The 21,925-nt window shown below is 33.8% G+C and overlaps 1 protein-coding gene across 1 annotated transcript in view; it reads left to right on the top strand.

The window, feature by feature from the left end:
* The window catches only part of KLHL1 (kelch like family member 1), a 438,469-nt gene that overhangs the window by 185,017 nt on the left and 231,527 nt on the right, over nt 1–21,925 (top strand). The window contains 1 exon segment of the mRNA NM_001195300.2: nt 10,456–10,652. Coding sequence (NP_001182229.1) covers nt 10,456–10,652 — 197 coding nt within the window.

Raw genomic sequence — 21,925 nt, 5'->3', positions numbered from 1 at the left:
CAAAGGAGGGTGACTCTTTTAATAAGCAGTTTATAGGATCAAAACCAATTATTTGTATTTCACTCCTTTCCTAATGATTGAGTTAGGCATGATTATGTGACACAATTTTTGCCAGGGCAGCTTGGAGAAAAATTTCTGGGGATTCTTTGGTAAAAGTTTCTTCACTCATGTAAGAGATATATACATAAATAAATAGTTCCTCTTCTGCTACATGTTTTCCTGTCTGAATCTGAAACCTGAAACTATGGCAACTAAGACAGAAATTGAGGAAGTCACTTGAGGAGATGCCTGTTTCCTGATGATGTGTCGACCCTCTCAATTAATTAACTCTGGAGACAAAGCTCCTCTGGACTTGCTAAGAGAGATTATAAACATTTCATTTTTATTTGAAAACAATCTCTAAAAGTTGGCTGTTATTAGAAACATCGACTTCTTAGGTATCTCAAGTTTAATATGGCTATTGTGTATTTTTAACCCAGTTTTCTATGGCACCTAATTAAAAACATGTAGGTTATCCCTTTTAGTAAGCTTATTTGAGAACGTTATGCCTTGAAATCAACTGTGAATGAAAATGTAGAAATGTAGATTTACTTTTCTTTCCATTAGTAGTTTTTGTGCTTTTTAAAAAGTTAACTTTTAAGTCAAATACTTGGCTACCCTTTTTCTTTTTACATCTAGGTCTGTCTGAGCAATGGCCAGGTTACAGATATAAAGAAATATAGCATGCATGAGGTAGCTTAATTTATGTGCATTGAAGCTTGACGCCGGCTAATATTCCATTTGTGCCTCTGGCTTTAACAAATAGATTCTTTCATTGGATACATTCCAAGTTTTAGAAAATACAATATTAAAACTATTTGAAAAAAACAATGGTTATAATACTCAAATTAACCTCCAAAGCTAGCAATAAATAAAAATATTATTCTATGGATATCTTGTGAAAATTCTTTGTTTTCTTTTTTGGGGAAATAATTAAGAGATGCTCTGAAAAAATTCTGTCTGAATTATTATGAAGTGTATTATTATCAAGGGTTTGAATTTAGACTGAATAAATGTGTTTCAAGAAAATATTGTAAAAACCCTGTAAGTATGTCTACTGCTGCTGAATCTTTTTTCAAGTATTGATCTGGGAAGGTAAAAATACACACACATATAAAGAAATATAGTAATATACTTTTCCAATATAAATGGTCAATCATATGCCATTTGCCTGGACACCCAAGCCAAACTATGTGGAATCCTCTGAGATTTTATTCCTTGCTGTCCACATCTAGTATTCACTTTATCAGTCAGAGTCCCATCAGAAAACAAATGAAACACTGAAAGAGCTTAAGGGAAGAGAGCATAATAGAGATATCAATATGGGTCAGAATGTTCAGAAAGAGTGATGGAAACACACAAGAATTAGCCACAGTGATGGAATAGGAAGATCTTCTCACACATACACACACACACACACACACACACACACACACACACACAATTTTGTATGGCAGGCTCAAATTTTTAAGATTATATTAAGAATATGTTTTTCATATGCTAGGTTGGTGCAAAAGTAATTGCAATTTTCTCATTGAAAGTAATGACAAAAACCACAATTACTTTTTCACCAACCTAATAATAGCATATATGAATTGTCATGACTATAATCATGTTTAATATGTTGCAAACATTCAGAAAAAAATTATTGGCCAGGCATGGTAGCTCACACCTGTAAATCTCAACAATTTGGGAGGCCAAGGCAAGAGGATGGCTTGGGACCAGGAGTTCTAGACTAGCCTGGGCAACATAGCAACACCTAATTGCTACAAAAATAAAAATAAATAGCCAAACCTAATGGTGCATACCTGTAATCTCACCTATGTGGGAGGCTGAGGCAAGAGGATAACTTGAAACCGGGAGTTCAAGGAAGCAGTGAGCTATGATCATTCCACTGCCCTTCAGCCCGGATGACCGAATAAGACCTAGCCTCAAAAAGAAAATAAAGGAAAACAAAGAAGAAAAAAAATCACACAACCCTCAATGTAAATTATAATATCGTATATTTGTTTGATTTTTATTTGCATTTAAGCACTCAGAATATGTTTCTATCTACTTGTCAACTCAAATCATTTATTAAATATATTTTGAAAATACAGTTGAGTATTCTTTTTAATGCTTTATTGATGAATAATCGAGATATAATAAACTGTACATACACAAAGTGTATAATTTGATATGTTTGGCATATGTATATACTCACCACAAATTAATGAATATATCTATAATCATCAAATGTTTTCTCATGTCCTTTTGCAATCTATCTTGTTGTCCTTCCTTATCCCCACCTAGTACATAAGCATCAATGATCTGATTCCTTACACATCAGAGTTTTTGGGACTTTCAAGAATTTTGAAGTTAATCATAGAGTTTGTATTTATTTTCTGTCTGGTTTCTTTCACTCAGCCTAATTATCTTGCACTCAACATAATTAACCATGATATTTCATAATCAATAATTATTTTTTATTATTATTATGAACTATTCCATTGAATAGACATACTCCAATTTTGTTTAGACATTTACCTGTCAATTAACATTTTAGTTTTTTCCAGCTCTTGGCCATTGCAAAATAAATTTTCTGTAAACATTCATGTACAAGACTTTGTATCAGCATATTCTTCCTTTACTCTTGAGCAAACACATAGGAGCAGAATGGCTGAGTCATAGGAGAGAGAAAACTGCAAAATTGTTTTCTAAAGTAGTTTTACCATTTCACATTTCCACAAGCAGTACTAGTAAAGGTGTTGTGGTGTGTCATTGTGTTTGTAATGTGCATTTTCTGAAGCACTGAAAATATTAAGCATTTTTTGTTCATACGTTTTCTTTTGTGAGTTGTCTGTATAAATCATTTGCCCAGTTTTTTGTTTTAATTTAGTTTGAAAATTTTTTAAATATTCTATATATAATATTTTATCAGATATGATTTGGAAACTTTTTTCCTGGTTTATGGTTCATCTTTTTATTCCTTTAATAATACATCCTACAGTGGCTTTTTTTTTTTTTCTTTTAAATAGAAGCAGGGTCTCATTCTGTTACTCAGGCTGGAGTGCAGTGGCATGATCTTAGCTCAGTCTTGCAGGGAATTGTATGAAGTCTAGTTTCTCAATTTGTTCTTTGAGAAATTATGTTTTTGATATTTTATCAAATAAATTTTTAATTAACAAAGTTTGTTTATAGAAGTTTTATAGTTTCTGGGCTCGGTGGCTCACGCCTGTAATCCCAGCACTTTGGGAGGCTGAGGCAGGTGGATCACAAGGTCAGGAGTTTGAGACCAGCCTGGCCAACATAGTGAAAACCCGTCTCTTCTAAAAACAGAAAAAAATAGCTAGGCCTGGTGGCAGGCGCCTGTAATTCCAGCTACCTGAGAGGCTGAGTCAGGAGAATCACTTGAACCCAGGAGATGGAGGTTGCAGTGAGCCGAGATCGCACCATTGCCCTCCACCCTGGGTGACAGAGCGAGACTCCATCTCAAAAAAAAAAAAAAAAAAAAGTTTTATAGTTTAATGTTTGAATTTGATTCGTCATCCATTTTGAGGAAATTTTGTATATCATTTGGGGTATGCATCAAATACAAGTTTTCATTTTTGTACACATATCTGACTCATTCAAAGACAATCCTTTCTCAAATGACTTACCTTTGTGCCCTTGCATAAACTTTGCAATCAGTCTTAAAATCAGATAGTGCTCTTATTCTCACTTTGTTATTTTTCAAAATTGTTTGGACTATTGTAGGTCCGTTGCATTTCCATATGAATTTTAGAATCTGTTTTGCAATTTTCACAGGATTTACTGAGATTCTAAATGTGATTGTTGTGCATCTATGGATTAATTTGGGGTGGAATGAAATCTTAGCAATACTGATCTTTGAGCTTCTGAGCACAGCATATCTCTACATTCCCCTACCACCTCAGGACTTCTGATTAGAATGCTATGTTGGATGATCCCCAAGACTAACGCCCAGTTCAGTGAGGAACTGGGAAAGTCCACAAGACTCACCATGTAGTTTTACCAATGACTATGAATTGTTATGGCCAAATAATACATAACAAAATCAGAAAAGGTAAACGACCTATGGGGTGAGGTCCAAAGGAAACCAGGTACAGACTTCTAAGGGTTCCCTTCCAGTGGATTCCCACTGAACATACTATTTTACCTTCAAAGAGTTGTGACAAAGTGTGTGAAATGTCAACCAAGGAAGCTCACCAGAGATTCAGTGCCTGGAATTTTATTAGGTGTTGATCGCATAGGCCTCTGTCTAACACAGACCAAAATTTCAGACTCCCAGAGAGGAAAACTGTGTTCAGCATATACCATATTGTTTGTACAGTTTAGACACAGTGAGTCAATTTTTATCAGTTACTGATGAGAATCCTCTTGAAATCTAAGTTCTCACATACCAGCTGGAGCAAACCTTGAAAGCAGGCCTTTCAGAGGATAGTAGTGGTTCAGGCCTGCTGTGCTCATTCTTTTCTGCATAAATTATATTGAGAGAAATAGTTAATTAGATTACAGGAAGTCATCCTCCCAATGTTCTAAAATCATAGTAAAATGAAATCTGTAAAAACCGTGCCATCAGCATGTAGGCCTTCCATCTGATTTTCTCTCAATATCTATGCTAAGACACATGCAACCGTCTTCTTGACAACTTTACTGAACAATATAGGTAAATTTCCTCTGAGATTTTAAATCAAAACAATATGTTGAAGGTGTATATGAATAAAAGAGAGTTGTAATCTGTTTAAAATTAATAACAGCTTTTAATGTGTTCCACTTATTTTCTCTATTTTAACTTTATTTTTATAACAGCAAGTACACTTTTTTAAAAAAAAAACTAAAATTGTTATACAAATATAAGTTTCTGTAACCTATAAAATACTTTTTGCTCAATCTTGCTATGGTATTTCATAAACCTTAAAATATATATCAATAGTTAGTTCTGATGTAATTAATCTTAAAATCATTCAAATCCATATGAATACCTCAACTTCAAATGAAGATCTTGACAATATTATTGTATGATAATGTTTTTGATAATGTAAAATATAAACACCTCAAGGAATTTTATTGCTATAAGTATCTCCTCTAATAAAGTGACTTATGCTCCTCAACCTTCTACTTTTTGATAATATCTCCACAGCAAGGTTTTGTAAGTTAAAATTAAAATTTTAGAATTTTCAATAACTTTTAATTTTTATTATTGGTGTTGTGTTCTCTTTTTATATCAAAACTAGAATTTATGTATCTAATTTAAGTGGAAATTAATATATAATAAAAATGCTTTCATATTACTCTAATCACTATATTTTCCAACTGTTTTCTGCAGTGTATCTACTCTTCTTTTTCCTTCATCAACTCACTTTTATGCTTGGAGGCATGCTTTAGATTTCTTTATTGTCTTCCTTTCAGTGAAAGTCATAAACAAAACATAATAGTCTTTTTTACCTATTAACCATGTTGTCATATTTGAAAGCAAAGGTATCTATCACCCAACAGATCATTCTTTAATTATAAAAAAAAATATGAAGAAATCTGTAAGATACTGCCTAAAACATTCTATGACACTTAAAGCCACCAAAATAGGGCACACTGACATCATGAGCCTCTTGATCATGATGGAGAAGGGCAAAAGATCACCTATATGGTGTCCCTGCAAAAAAAAAAAAAAAAAAAAAAAAAAAAGAAAGAAAACACTATAATCTAATAAAGGGGAAATAATATAAGTCCAAAAGGAAGGATTCTACGAAACAACTAGTATGGATTCTTCACCAACATAAATATTATAGACGAAAAAATGTCAAGGGAACAGTTCTAGATAAAAGGAATCTAAAGGAACACCACAAGTAAATGTAATGTATAATCCTTCATGAGATCTTGAATTAAAATAAATAAAGCTACACAGAAAACTATTTGAATATTTGGTAAAGTGTATGTCATAGCAAATATATCAATTTCATATGTGATAATTATATTGTCACTTCACTGGAGAATACCTTTATTCTTAGATGATGCATACTGAAGCATTTAGGGGTGACATGTGATGGCTGAAAGTAGCTCTCTACTAATTTTGCAGCTACAACATAAATACACACATACACATACATATGGCAAAATATTAACACTGGGTGAAGCCAGATGAAGGGTATATGGGTGGGTTTTGCAAATTATTATAGGTTTAAAAATTTTCAGAAAACAAAATTTGGTATGGAAAACAATAGTTATTATGCATAAAGGACTTTCTTAATAAATATTCTGTCCAAAAGTTTTGAAAGTAGATAACATTTTTATTATGTCGTAAAACTATTCATGATGAAAAGGAGAAACTTAAGAAAAAATGGCAGTAACATCACAATGTTAAAAAATATCCACAAATTGGCAATAATATACTTTCAAATTTCAATTAAATAGCAGCATAATTATAGTTAGATAAAATTACATTTTTCCTAAAGCCTTATAGTCAAATATCAAATTTAGTGCAACCTGCCTTCCAAGTTCACACATAAACTAAGATAATGCTTATATGTAGGCACTAATGTCTGACATTGATTATTAAAAGCTGCAATGGCCGGGCGCGGTGGCTCAAGCCTGTAATCCCAGCACTTTGGGAGGCCGAGACGGGCGGATCACGAGGTCAGGAGATCGAGACCATCCTGGCTAACACGGTGAAACCCCGTCTCTACTAAAAAATACAAAAAAACTAGCCGGGTGAAGTGGCGGGCGCCTGTGGTCCCAGCTACTCGGGAGGCTGAGGCAGGAGAATGGCGTAAACCCGGGAGGTGGAGCTTGCAGTGAGCTGAGATCCGGCCACTGCACTCCAGCCTGGGCGACAGAGCCAGACTCAGTCTCAAAAAAAAAAAAAAATAAAAAATAAAAAAAAAAATAAAAGCTGCAATGTAGGCTTTACTAAGGCAAAATATATATATATATATATATATATATAAATGAAACAATTCAAACTTTAGTCAAATTTGGAAGACTCAGAAACATGAAAAAAACAGGATATTATTTTCTCAGGTTTAAAATTCTTAAGATTTTCCTTTTAGAATAGTTTCAGTAAGATTGGCACCAACTCTTCTTTGAATGTCTGATAGAATTGAGCTTTGACTCCCTCTGGTCCTGGAATTTTGGGGGAGTTTTTTGTTTGTTTGTTTGTTTGTTTTTTTACTGTTTCAATCTCAGTAGTTGATAATGATCTGTGCAGAGTTTTTATTTCTTCCTGATTTAATCTAGGAGGATTATGTATTTTCACGAATTTATTCATCATCTCTAGATTTTCTATTTCGCACACATAAGGTGTTCATAGCAGCCTTGAATGATCCTTTGTGTTTCTGTAGTATCAGTTGTAATGTCTCCCATTTCATTTTTAATTGAGGTTATTTGGATCTTCTCTCTCATTTTCTTGGTTAATTTCACTAACGATTTTTTTTTTTTTTTTTTTTTGAGACGGAGTCTTGCTCTGTCGCCCAGGTTGGAGTGCAGTGGCACGATCTCGGCTCACTGCAAGGTCTGCCTCCCAAGTTCACGCCGTTCTCCTGCCTCAGCCTCCCCGGTAGCTGGGACTACAGGCGCCCGCCATCACGCCCGGCTAATTTTTTTGTATTTTTAGTAGAGACAGTGTTTCACTGTGTAAGCCAGGATGGTCTCGATCTCCTGACCTCGTGATCCACCCGCCTCGGCCTCCCAAAGTGCTGGGATTACAGGCGTGAGCCACCGCGCCAAACTACAATTTTCTTTATATTTTCAAAGAACCAGGTTTTTGTTTCATTTATCTTTTGAATTGCTTTTATTTGTTTTAATTTCATTTAGCTCTACTCTGATCTTTGTTATTTATTTTCTTCTGCTGTGTTTGGGACTGGTTTGTTCTTGTTTCTCTAGTTTCCTGAGGTGTTACCCTAAATTCTCTATTTGTGCTCTTTCAGACTTTTTGATAGATTATTACAAAGTGGTGAGTAAACCGTATGTTAGATATGTCAAAGGTATTAGCCATGAATTCGAATCTTCATTGAAGTTAAAAAAATAACGTTATACAAAAAAGTAGATATGCTAAAGAGAGAATTAGTGAATGCAAAATAGTATTTATTGCTATAAATTTTCCTCTTAGCATCACTTTTACCTTATACTACAGGTTTTGATAAGCTGTGTCATTATTATCATTCAGATCAAATAATTTAATTTCCATCTTGATTTCATCATTGACCCTAAGATCATTCAAGAGCAGATTATTAATTTCCATGTATTTGAGGTTTCCTTTTGGAATTAATTTTGAATTTTATTCCACTGTGGTCTGAGAGGATACTTGATACAATTTTGATTTTCTTAAATTGATTGAGACTTGTTCCTGGTCTATCTTGGAGAATATTCCATGTGTTGATGAAAAGAACATATATCCTGCAGTTTAGGGGCAGAATGTTCTGTAAATATTTGTTAAATCCATTTGTTTTAGGGTATAGTTTAGGTCCATTGTTTCTTTGTTGACTTTCTGTCAACAAAGACCAATTATTCTTAGGTTTAGCCATTTAACGTATCTCAATATTTCTTGAAGGCTTTTTTAATTTTTTAAAAAATTCATTTTTCTTTGGCTTCATCTGATTGAGTTAATTTGGAACTCAGAGCATAAATGCATATTTTGGGTTAATTACGATTAAAATTAAATTATATAAAGATAGAGTAAGATTTGAAGAAATTAATAATGAAGACAAAATGTAAATATTATTAAAATCTCTTAATCTTTGTGTCAAAACTGCTGTTTATGAATGTATTAAAATTCTGTGATGTCAGTAATTCCTATGGGAGAAATTTCTAGAAGTAAAAGTTGCATAAATTATTACAAAGTGGTGAGTAAACCGTATGTTAGATATGTCAAAGGTATTAGCCATGAATTCGAATCTTCATTGAAGTTAAAAAAATAAGGTTATACAAAAAAGTAGATATGCTAAAGAGAGAATTAGTGAATGCAAAATATGAAAAACTTACAGACATGAAAAGAAAGAGAAAATTCAGTGTACCCCTAAGGAATAGACTGTAAGAGAAAATGGAGGAAGCAAAGGTAGAGGTGAAGAATGATTTAAATAAAAACGGGAATAATTTCCAGCGTTAGTGAAAGTGCATATATTCATATTCAGTAAGATGAGTGATTTCTAATAAAAATTAATAAAAATTATACTCCTTAAAAATCCTATTAATATTACTGCATATTGCTTATTAACAAAAATTATACTTAGAAATCATTATTTAATTAGACAATCCACTTAAAAGTTTAATTTTATAATATAGAACAGAAGACAAAAATAAACAACATATAATATGAAAAAGTTTACACAATTACAGGTACTGACTAATTAGAATACACTTCCTATGTGTTTTCCATTCACTTGGGTTTTATTAACTCCTATAATTAGCTGTTATAAGAGAAGGAGAGAAGATGCACATCATAATTGCCTTGGTCTGGTAGTAAAACACATCCTGCTCCTCATGATCCATTGACAAGAGCTTGTTAGATGTCACACCTAACTCAAGAGAAATGTAGTCTGACCCTATGTTCAGGAAAAAAAAAAAAAAAAAATTACTGGAGATATTTGTCATGAAGAACTAGTAGGCTGTGCCAGAAAAGTGGACTAAACCGGTTCTGAGATTGTATAACTTGTAAAACTCACTCAGATACAGATAGTAAATCTAAATGACAATAAAACCATTGAACACATTGTATTACTAATTAAATTGTAACTCCAGATGGTTAAGTCCATAAAACTTCAAAGATAAGTTCTATAAACATTTGACAAACAGATCCCTTTAAAAAATTATTCTGGATATTAGAAAAACAGAGGAAACACTAAAGCACTAAAGAGTTTTTTTGTTTGTTTTTGTTTCTGTTTTTTGTCTTAAAAGGGGAAAGAAAAACAAAGAAAGAAAAAATTAAAAACGGAAATTATAGACAATTTTAAACATGAGTACAGTGGGTTAAATACAGTACTACCAACCTGCAACACATGCATTTATAAATGTACATACATGTATTAATTATCCACAAATAGATATTTTATATTCAGATACAATTATATACCTTGTCAGATACTTAGCGAATCTCTGCTCTCCTAAGTTTGTACGCATATATTCTGCACCTTACTTTTCTCTCTATTTTCCTTATTTCACAATCAAAGGAAGAACTACCATGTCTGCTAGTATACAGATGTATCGAAACTGCATTTCTATCTACTGAGTGATTTTGAATATTACGTGAAATACGAAATGCAAAATTCTTAAAACAATTGGTGACCTTTACCAAGTTATATTTATCTTGATTATCAGTCTCAGTTTAGATCTGTTCTAGAAGATTGTCCTAATGTTTTGAGTAATGTTATGATACATATTATTTCATGTTTTAAAAAGAGTTTCATAATTATCTTTGCTTATGTTTAGGCTGCTTGGAATTAAAAGAGGACACCATTGAGAACCTTCTTGCTGCAGCATGCCTTCTTCAGCTTCCACAGGTGGTGGAAGTGTGCTGCCACTTCCTCATGAAGCTTTTGCATCCATCTAACTGTTTAGGAATTCGAGCCTTCGCAGATGCTCAAGGATGCATTGAATTAATGAAGGTGGCCCACAGCTACACAATGGTAAGGAAACTTAATCTTTTAATAATGGAGACATACTCTGTGTTATCAGAGGTAAAAATAATGACTGTCATGGCATTAGCAAGTTTTTAGCGTTTACAATGAGTTTTCTATGCTTGGCACATTTTTTATTATGAACTATAGTGTACCATAATGTATATTCTAATTTTAAAAAACACATTCTTTACTGGATTTATTGTTCTTTTGTAGATTTATTTTTTATTTCATTTTACATTTATTGGTTTATTATAAAAGATATTGCAAAGGATACAGATGGAGAGATGTGTAGGGTGAGGTATGAGAAGAGGGGTGCACAGGCTCCAGGCTCTCCCTGGGCACACCATCCTCCAGGAACCTCCACATGTTGCAATCAGGAAGCTTCTTTATGGCTTTATGCACACTTAACAGGCAATACAGATAGATAGATAGATAGATAGATAGATAGATAGATAGATAGATAGATAGATAGATAGATAATTAATAAAGCTATTTAAACTGATTTTCAAAATTGCCCCAGGCCTATATACCTTTGTACATTCACTTCCACAGCTTCCCTTTTATACACTTTTTCCGCATTTTTCAAACCTCTCCATCACAGCATATTACATTGAGTGTGGCTATGCCAGTATGATTTTATGGAAAAAATTTAAGCCTATTTTATATGTTTTCCCTTTTATTCCCTGTATGTGTGTGTGTGTATATATATATGGATGTGCATATTTAACAGCTTTATAGAGAATCTAAAAGTCATTTCAATTGTACAGTTTAAATTTGTGTACTTTATAGCATGGAATTTTTAAAATATTAGTTCCACTCTAGGATAAAATAACCAGTTATAAGTCTCATACCCATCATATTACCTATCCTAGAAATAATCATTCTAAAAGCACTGAATTAGAGTGAGTGCCTGGCGGAGAGGCCCTATATCAATGCTACCCATTTCTACTGTGATATTATTATTAATATTATTAATGTTTTCATTGTTATTATTGAAACAACCAGTAAAGTCTTATGGAAATTTTTCTGTCCAACTCAAAGAAAGAATTAAAATGAGATAAATATTGTTAAGCTTTATGGTTGCTATTTATTTCAAATTGAACACTTTTTCTAATCGCTAATGAGTCAACCACTTAAAAGTATTCTGATTGCCATTTTGAAACAGAGTTTCAAAATTATTTTCTTTTTCCTTTTTAATCCTTTAAGCAGATTACTAAATTAAATGAAAATATAGAAATAACAGGATGAAGATACATGATTTGTAATTCTATTGTCAAATCCTTCTTTAGAAGTTTTCCATGACAGACACGATGCTACCTTTGAAATTATATGAACCATAGCAAATCAAGGTAAACAAATAATTCATCAACCAAAATATCAAAGTCCAACTGCCACCGTTTAATTAGGCACATTTCATTACCTTTAGGAGCTCCTGGCTTAACTAAGCCAAAGAACAATATGCCTCCATATCCAGAGGGATAATGGTCCCTTCTGGTCTAATTTCAAATTATTAATTTAGTAATGAAAATGTTTTCCTTGCAGCTGCTTGGACTGTTCTGCAATTTATCACACAATAGTAACACATGTTTTTCTTCAGAGACTTTAAAATGTATGCTTCATAGGAAAATATATTTAAAACAGAAATATAGAAGATTTCTAAGGTACTCAACATTCTGAATGACTCTATATTAATTTATTTCTTAGACTGTGACATATAATATCTGCTGAAATTTAAATGATTTCAAATTATTTTGAAAACCTGGTGCACTGGTATTCTATAGATGTTTACGGTAACTATTTTACAGAAAAATTACTGACCACTTTTCTTCCCAGATCTATATTGTCCCTTCAGTTCCAGCAGTTTAAAATGAGTGTTTTGCATCTGATAATGTGATTTCTCATCACATATTTGCCTCTGATCCTTGTCCAATCAGGCATATGTTCTCATCTAATCTACCCAATCTGTGCTTTGAAAGCAACCATATTGTGCTGTTCTTTTGTTTTTTGTTTTGTTTTGTTTTTTGTTGTTGTTTTCTCCTTAACTGCTTTAACAGCAAATCATTCCATGTATTCTACTGCATGCAGAATAGAATTAACTTCTCTCTTGACTATAATTATTTGTCTGATTGCTTAATACATAAGTAACACTTCTAAAATTTTTAAATTTCTTGCCCAAACTCTTTAGATATAAACTTGATCTTCAGAGACCAAAGGTCTGGTCTACCCAGAACTTAATTTGCTGCTTGTGTTTCTCTTCTTCATTATTTATCATCTTTCCTTTGGCAATTTCACTTATGTATTTGGCTTCAGCTACTGATTTTGTGCAAATAATTCCAAAATCTTTCGGGAAGGTGATCCAGCTTGGCAATGAATCATGTGCAAAATACTGGAGAATTTTGATTGCAAGCTCAATATCAGGTAGAAGTGTAAAATTAATTCTGAAACATTAATGTAACTATGTCTGCATGAATATAGAGATAGTGCCAAAATAACATCACTGAAGGAAATAGTCTCATTGTACTCTTATATTACATTATGAAACCTGTGCTTAATTCTGGATATAACATTTTAAAAACAATCGAGAGTGGCAAACGGAAACAGATTAGAATAACAAGAATAGTAAATTTTATGTGATTGTGTACTATGAAGAAAAGTTGAAAAAATGGCTGCCTATGCCAGAATAAAATTAAGGCATGACAATGGCTGTCATATATTTAATAGAACGGACTTGTGTTCAAAGCAGTGGTGTTTAAGTGTTTCTCATTCTGTTTTTAAATTTATTTTACTAATGCAATTCTCTGTTCAAATTAAATATTATATCAAAGTATCATTTTCGAATTGATCTGCTTTGGGTAAAGATGGACAAAAAGTCCAGAGTCTCCTTCCATCTCCCGATCTTTCCTTGCCTGCTGAGTTTATTTCCACTGATCAGCATTGCTACTTCCCTCCAAAGTCAGCTCTGCCTTTTGGAGGACACACGTGGAACATTTTTATCCAGCAATCCTTTCTCTAGACGGTTCTGGGTTAGAACTTACCAATAAGAGGCATTCATATAAGATATGAAAGCTAGAAGAGAAGCAGCAGCCATTATTCTCCACAGGCAGTTGGAGGAAGATGTGTAGGCAAATGGAAAAGTAAAATAACTTACAAGCGAGTTATCAAAGCTATTGACCCCACTGTTGTAGGCTGACATCATTGTTGGGAGGCCTCTGGAGGTCCTTGAGGAATGCAGTGTCTTTGCAGAGTGCTTTTGAGAAAATTCATGTTGAAATGAAGTTTGAAATCTTTAGTAGAAACTTCCCTGACCTTCATAGTTTTTTCAATGGCTGTTTAAACCTTCAATTCTCTATTCATATCTTTTAAACTTAGAACATTGAGTGTTTTATTTTCTTAATTACAAAAAATATTCAGAATATACCCCAACATAGCATGTATGTTCAATCTCCATATATATACACATATATATGTATGTGTGTGTGTTTATGTGTGTGTGTGTGTGTGTGTGTGTGTGTATATATATATATATATATTTTTTTTTTTTTGAGACAGAATATCACTCTGTTGCCCAGGCTGGAATGCAGTGGCGTGATCTCAGCTCACTGCAACCTCTGCCTCCCAGGTTCAAGCAATTCTCCTGTCCCAGCCTCTCAAGTACCTGGGACTACAGGCGCTTGCCCCCACACCTGGCTAATTTTGTATTTTTAGTAGAGATGGGGTTTTACCTTGTTGGTCAGGCTGGTCTTGAACTCCTGATCTTAGGTGATCTTCCCACCTTGACCTCCCAAAGTGCTAGGATTACAAGCGTGAGTCATCACGCCTGGCTTCCATATTCTTTTATACATAGTCCTCCATACCTAGCTTCTAAGCTGCTACCCAGACATTTTTTCTCAATATTAGATGCAGTTGCTCTCATTCCTGCTAAATATGTGTTGTATAGTTCCTTCACTGTTACTTAACTCAGATATTTCTCTTGTTGGAATCATTATCAAATTCTGAATAATCCTTCCCTGTTTCTAGTTCAAGTTCATTCATGCCAAAGAAATATCTTTAAACTTCTCATGGCATTACCTCTTACAATTGAAATCTTAGTATTCCTTTCTTTAGGATTGTGTGATATCATCATAAACTTTCTTATACAATTAATTATTTTTATTTCTTTGTGACTAGTCTTTACAAATACATTGCAGATTTCTTTATGACAAGAGAAGAAGCCTTATCCGTTGAATTTTTTTATTCCATCAAAGTGTCTAGTATCTTGTAATACGTTCATCAATTTCCTGTTTCCCTTGGGTACTTTTGTAGAGCTTTCTTTAATGTACTCATTCAACAAGACTACAAGTGTGTGCCTTTGACATTTTTTTAAAATCACATTTTCTGCTATTATTTTCCCTGTTCATACAGTTCTAGTCACATTGACCTTCTTACTGTTTTTTGACGACACTAAGCATAACTTCACTTGTGGAGTTGTGTGCTTTTTCTTCCCTCTGATGGAAATACTCTTTTGCCAAATATTTATATCTGTTTCTTCTCTACCTCACTCAGATCTCTGTCAAATGTTACTTCCATAGAGACCCATTCTCTGAAAACTCCATGTAATGTGCCAGTACCTTCAAAACTCTCTATTCCCTTACACACCTTTACATTTTTTAAGGTACTTATTTAGTTCCTGGCTTTACAATATATATTTGTTTTTGTTTTTGTTGTCTACCTGCCCAATTAATATATAGTAGCTTCTTGATAACATTAAAAAACACTTTTATAACATAAGTGCCTAGATAAATCGCCATATATACTCTTAATTACTAAATGAATAAGGGAAGGTATAGTGACTATTGACTGCTATGTACCAAGTTCCCTGGGTGCTACCAGTAGGTGGCATAGAGAATGCAGTGGTGAACAAAATAGAAATGATATTGCCCTTAGAGTCAAGGTTAATATATTGAATGAAAACAAATTATCGTTACAAATTATAACTATTTATGCCTATATATGTGTGTATGTATAAATGTGTGTGTATATATATGTGTGTGTATGTATATATATGCACACACATTTATACATACACACATATATAGGGGTAAATATATATATATATCTTGTGTGTATATATGTGTGTGTATATATATGTGTGTGTATGTATATATACACATATATACATATAAATACATATGTATTTATACATACACACACATATATAGGCATAAATATATATGTGTGTGTGTGTACATATATATATGTACATATATATACACACACATATATATACAAACACACACGGTAAATTTTACAAAGAAAATTTATAAGGGGCAATGGGAACTCTAGGCCAGGCCCGGTGGCTCACGCCTGTAATTCCAGCACTTTAGGAGGCCAAGGCAGGCGGATCATGAGGTCAGGAGATCGAGACCATCCTGGCTAACACAGTGAAACCCCATCTCTACTAAAAATACAAAAGAAAAAAAAATAGCCAGGCGTGGTGGCGGGCGCCTGTAGTACCAGCTACTTGGGAGGCCCAGGCAGGAGAATGGCGTGAAACCGGGAAGCGGAGCTTGCAGTGAGCCGAGATTGAGCCACTGCACTCCAGCCTGGGCGACAGAGAAAGACTCCATATCAGGGGAAACAAACAAACAAACAAACAAACTCTCTCTCTCTCTCTCTCTCTCTCTCTCTCTCTCTCTCTCTCTATATATATATATATATATATATATATATATATAGCAATGGGAGCTCTCCCATAAACCAGAGAAATACTCTTTAAATAAGTGAAGTTTATATGAATTGTAAAAAATGAGGTAGAATTAGTCAGGTATAGATTTGGTTAAAAATGTTCATAACAGAAGAAAATGGATGTGCCAATGATCTGAAGTGGGAAGGCAATTGTTCTGCTTAATGAAATTCAAGGTAGATGGGCTGGTGGAGAGGGACAAGAAGAGAGATAGTTTATGAGGCTGGAGATTTAGGCAGAATCAATTGTGCAGGGTGATGGAAACTTTGTAAGGAGTTGGGGATTTATCTGGAGTATAGTAATATGCCATTGAACATTTTGAACAAGCAAGGACCAAGGTTTAATTTTAAGATGAGTCATCAGACTGACATAAAAGGAAGGCAAGAAGAGAAACTAAGAATAGAGATTAGTATACCCTAGAGGTGTATATCCCTGCTCACATAATTTGTTTATAATGATAAATTACCATTATAAATGACAATTGCATATGCCTATATATATGTACACATGCGTGTATACATATATGGTAAATTTTACAAAGAAAAATTTTAAGGTGTAATATAAGATGTGATATATACTCACATCCACATATTAGGAGAGTGTAAAAGAAGAAAGAGAGTGAGGTAACGCTACCTTCTGCCATTGTGCTTGGCATATAAGCAGCAGCTTTACTGATGGCAAGTCTTACCACCAATGGTGCTGGTGAGGGCACATGTAAAGTTTAAAATATTGTCCTATTGCCACTGTAATTCTAGGTGTTAGATATATTCATTAAATTTACTCTTTTCAAAAATCCCTGCAAGGCAAGTCTTATATACATTTTAAAAACAGTAAATCTGTGATTCAGGGATGTTAAATAATTTACTCAGGATCAATAGATAGACATGCTAGAATGGGATAGTAAACTCAGGACTATCTCACTACAGATTTCATGCCCTATTCAATATGCTAATGAATATACCGTGATTACATATTGCCCATAATATTAAGTGAGATTTCTGATACCCAGACACAAGATATGAATTACTTCAGACAAATGGATATTACAAACCTGAAAGAGAAATGAGACCAAATCACTTTATGATTTTTTTCTCAGGTATTTTTTTTTCCCCTTCTCTGTTTTCTGTCCAGTGCTACCAGTATGACTTAGAACATTTCATTAGGTTTAGGCTGGAGGCAGAGGCAGTGGCACTAGGCCTAATTAGAGGCTACCTTGTTCGTAAGTATCTTTGAAGGGTGGAAGACTCATACCTGCAGCATAAAGCCTTCCAGAGTCAGTGTAAGAATAGCTGCCCTTTCAGAATCTCGGTAGCACTAAAAACATGCTACACATCCTTCACTTGTCCTTCAGAGACACTGGAAAAAATACCTGAGAGAAGAACAAACCATATAAATGCGGTTTGTGATCATGGTTTTAAAATACCTGACATGTTTCATTGTTTCTAGCTAGCTACATGCTTTTAATCTTAACCAATAACCCTGCTAATAAACCATAAATTACAGTTTGCCTTAGAAGAATATTTGGAGTATAGCTTTAAATATTCTTGTTTTATAAGTTATAAAAACAAAGTTTACTTCATTTACATTTTTCTCAAGACTATGACATGATACAGTAGTACTAAATGATTTTTAATGTTATCTTTTTTATTTTATTTAATATTTTGTGTTACTCCTTTCAGTGTCTCACATGCCCACGTGGTCTTAGTAACAAGTTATATACAATTGACAAGTTGAAAATTATCAAAATTTGGCTTTCAGCATGTCTTTGTAAATATATATGAAATGAAAAGGTGAGGGCGAGTATAATGAGTGTTTAAGGGACAATGACTGGTGATGTCTAATGTTCAAAAGGACTGAGTAAAAATGTGGCAGACTGGGTGCAAAGGAAATTTCTCTTCTTCCTCTCTTTTTGTTTTCATATTTCTTAACATTCTTTGTCCCTGAATTAGATGGATAGCTCTTTCTTTTATGGTTTTCAAAATCAAATTAATTAACACATCAATTGCTACCCATTATGTACCTTAGATACCTAGAACTTATTCACTTTTCTTTACAGGCAATGTGTACTTGTGTCACAAATTGGAGTCATTGGTAAAATCATTGTCCTTTTTTTTTATTTTAATTTATTTATTATTATTATACTTTAAGTTGTAGGGTACATGTGCATAACGTGCAGGTTTGTTACATATGTATACTTGTGCCATGTTGGTGTGCTGTACCCATCAACTCGTCATTTACATCCGGTATAACTCCCAATGCAATCCCTCCCCCCTCCCCCCTCCCCATGATAGGCCCCGGTGTGTGATGTTCCCCTTCCCGAGTCCAAGCGATCTCATTGTTCAGTTCCCACCTATGAGTGAGAACATGCGGTGTTTGGTTTTCTGTTCTTGTGATAGTTTGCTAAGAATGATGGTTTCCAGCTGCATCCATGTCCCTACAAAGGACACAAACTCATCCTTTTTGATGGCTGCATAGTATTCCATGGTGTATATGTGCCACATTTTCTTAATCCAGTCTGTCACTGATGGACATTTGGGTTGATTCCAAGTCTTTGCTATCATGAATAGTGCTGCAATAAACATACGTGTGCATGTGTCTTTATAGCAGCATAATTTATAATCCTTTGGGTATATACCCAGTAATGGGATGGCTGGGTCATATGGTACATCTAGTTCTAGTTCCTTGAGGAATCGCCATACTGTTTTCCATAATGGTTGAACTAGTTTACAATCCCACCAACAGTGTAAAAGTGTTCCTATTTCTCCACATCCTCTCCAGCACCTGTTGTTTCCTGACTTATTAATGATCGCCATTCTAACTGGTGTGAGATGGTATCTCATTGTGGTTTTGATTTGCATTTCTCTGATGGCCAGTGATGATGAGCATTTTTTCATGTGTCTGTTGGCTGTATGAATGTCTTCTTTTGAGAAATGTCTGTTCATATCCTTTGCCCACTTTTTGATGGGGTTGTTTGTTTTTTTCTTGTAAATTTGTTTGAGTTCTTTGTAGGTTCTGGATATTAGCCCTTTGTCAGACGAGTAGATTGCAAAAATTTTCTCCCATTCTGTAGGTTGCCTGTTCACTCTGATGGTAGTTTCTTTTGCTGTGCAGAAGCTCTTTAGTTTAATGAGATCTCATTTGTCAATTTTGGCTTTTGCTGCCGTTGCTTTTGGTGTTTTAGACATGAAGTCTTTGCCCATGCCTATGTCCTGAATGGCAAAAATCCTCAATAAAATAGTGGCAAACCGGATTCAGCAACACATCAAAAAGCTTATCCACCATGATCAAGTGGGCTTCATCCCTGGGATGCAAGGCTGGTTCAACATTCGCAAATCAATAAACATAATCCAGCATATAAACAGAACCAAAGACAAGAACCACATGATTATCTCAATAGATGCAGAAAAGGCTTTTGACAAAATTCAACAGCCCTTCATGCTAAAAACGCTCAATAAATTCGGTATTGATGGAACGTACCTCAAAATCATAAGAGCTATTTATGACAAACCCACAGCCAATATCATACTGAATGGGCAAAAACTGGAAAAATTCCCTTTGAAAACTGGCACAAGACAGGGATGCCCTCTCTCACCACTCCTATTCAACATAGTGTTGGAAGTTCTGGCTAGGGCAATTAGGCAAGAGAAAGAAATCAAGGGTATTCAGTTAGGAAAAGAAGAAGTCAAATTGTCCCTGTTTGCAGATGACATGATTATATATTTAGAAAACCCTATTGTCTCAGCCCAAAATCTCCTTAAGCTGATAAGCAACTTCAGCAAAGTCTCAGGATACAAAATTAATGTGCAAAAATCACAAGCATTCTTATACACCAGTAACAGACAAACAGAGAGCCAAATCAAGAATGAACTTCCATTCACAATTGCTTCAAAGAGAATAAAATACCTAGGAATCCAACTTACAAGGGATGTTAAGGACCTCTTCAAGGAGAACTACAAACCACTGCTCAGTGAAATAAAAGAGGACACAAACAAATGGAAGAACATACCATGCTCATGGATAGGAAGAATCAATATCGTGAAAATGGCCATACTGCCCAAGGTAATTTATAGATTCAATGCCATCCCCATCAAGCTACCAATGAGTTTCTTCACAGAATTGGAAAAAACTGCTTTAAAGTTCATATGGAACCAAAAAAGAGCCCGCATCTCCAAGACAATCCTAAGTCAAAAGAACAAAGCTGGAGGCATCACGCTACCTGACATCAAACTATACTACAAGGCTACAGTAACCAAAACAGCATGGTACTGGTACCAAAACAGAGATATAGACCAATGGAACAGAACAGAGTCCTCAGAAATAATACCACACATCTACAGCCATCTGATCTTTGACAAACCTGACAAAAACAAGAAATGGGGAAAGGATTCCCTATTTAATAAATGGTGCTGGGAAAATTGGCTAGCCATAAGTAGAAAGCTGAAACTGGATCCTTTCCTTACTCCTTATACGAAAATTAATTCAAGATGGATTAGAGACTTAAATGTTAGACCTAATACCATTGTCCTTATTTGCATAGTTTTATTTTATTTGTTCTACTGAACTTCGATTTCTAAAACATTGAGATATAGCACATAGCTATATCTCACATATAAAACTGCAACACACACACACAAGCACAATTTATTAAAAAGATCTCAGGTACAGTAGTTTAAATTTTTTAAGAGCTGTCATAGGTCTCAAGCTGTTGCTGTGACAACAATATAACAAAGTTTCAAGAAGGAATACTAACACTTAAAAATATCCTGTAAACACACATTTAAACCTAAGTAGTACCTAAATATTTAATGATTTCAATCATTTAAGATGTAGTATTCCCTTCTGGATAAGAAATATTCTTACATTATTGAGTGATTCTAAAAGGACTTCTTACGATATGTCAGAAGGAAGAAATGTCAGGGTCCTCCAGGGTCCTTTCAACTTACAAAGCACTGTCTTCCACAAATAAAATCAATAATTTGCTTTTTTTAATGAGAAAAAATCTGTTTTTATACATACAAAAATCCCCCTTTATTATAATAATTTGCCTATTATGAACCAATGTTGTAAAATATTTATATTTTCTGATCAGAGAAAAATCAGTTATGCATAGAGCTAGAGTACATAAGACAACACACAGCTGTCCAGTTCACAGCCATATTCTTAATGCTTAGTATAGCACCTGTCTCATTTTAGGCACACAATAATGAATCTGAAAGAAGGAATTTATGAATAAGTACTTTCACATATTAATAATTTGAAATACACAATTAGATATCATAATCTTAAATAAAATATGAATATAAGTAATTTGTAGTAAAATATTTTCTCTGCATGCTATAATAATTTAAAGTATTTATTTTGTGCCTAATTTTATTTTGTACCTCCTCATTAGAAAATGTAATAAGAAATAAATGCATAACAAGATGCATCCATGATGATTAAAATTCATTAACTTTTGTTATTTATTTTAAAACTTTTTAACAGGCAACATAATTTCCCATCTAATTTGTATTCCTGTTTTTAAGTTAAAATAAATGTCATGGATCTATTTTCTATT

The sequence above is a fragment of the Macaca mulatta genome, chromosome 17 (assembly GCF_049350105.2).
Source record: "Macaca mulatta isolate MMU2019108-1 chromosome 17, T2T-MMU8v2.0, whole genome shotgun sequence".
In the NCBI taxonomy this organism is placed as follows: domain Eukaryota; kingdom Metazoa; phylum Chordata; class Mammalia; order Primates; family Cercopithecidae; genus Macaca; species Macaca mulatta.
Note: the sequence above shows the minus strand (reverse complement) of the source record. Positions and strands in the feature narration are given on the sequence as shown.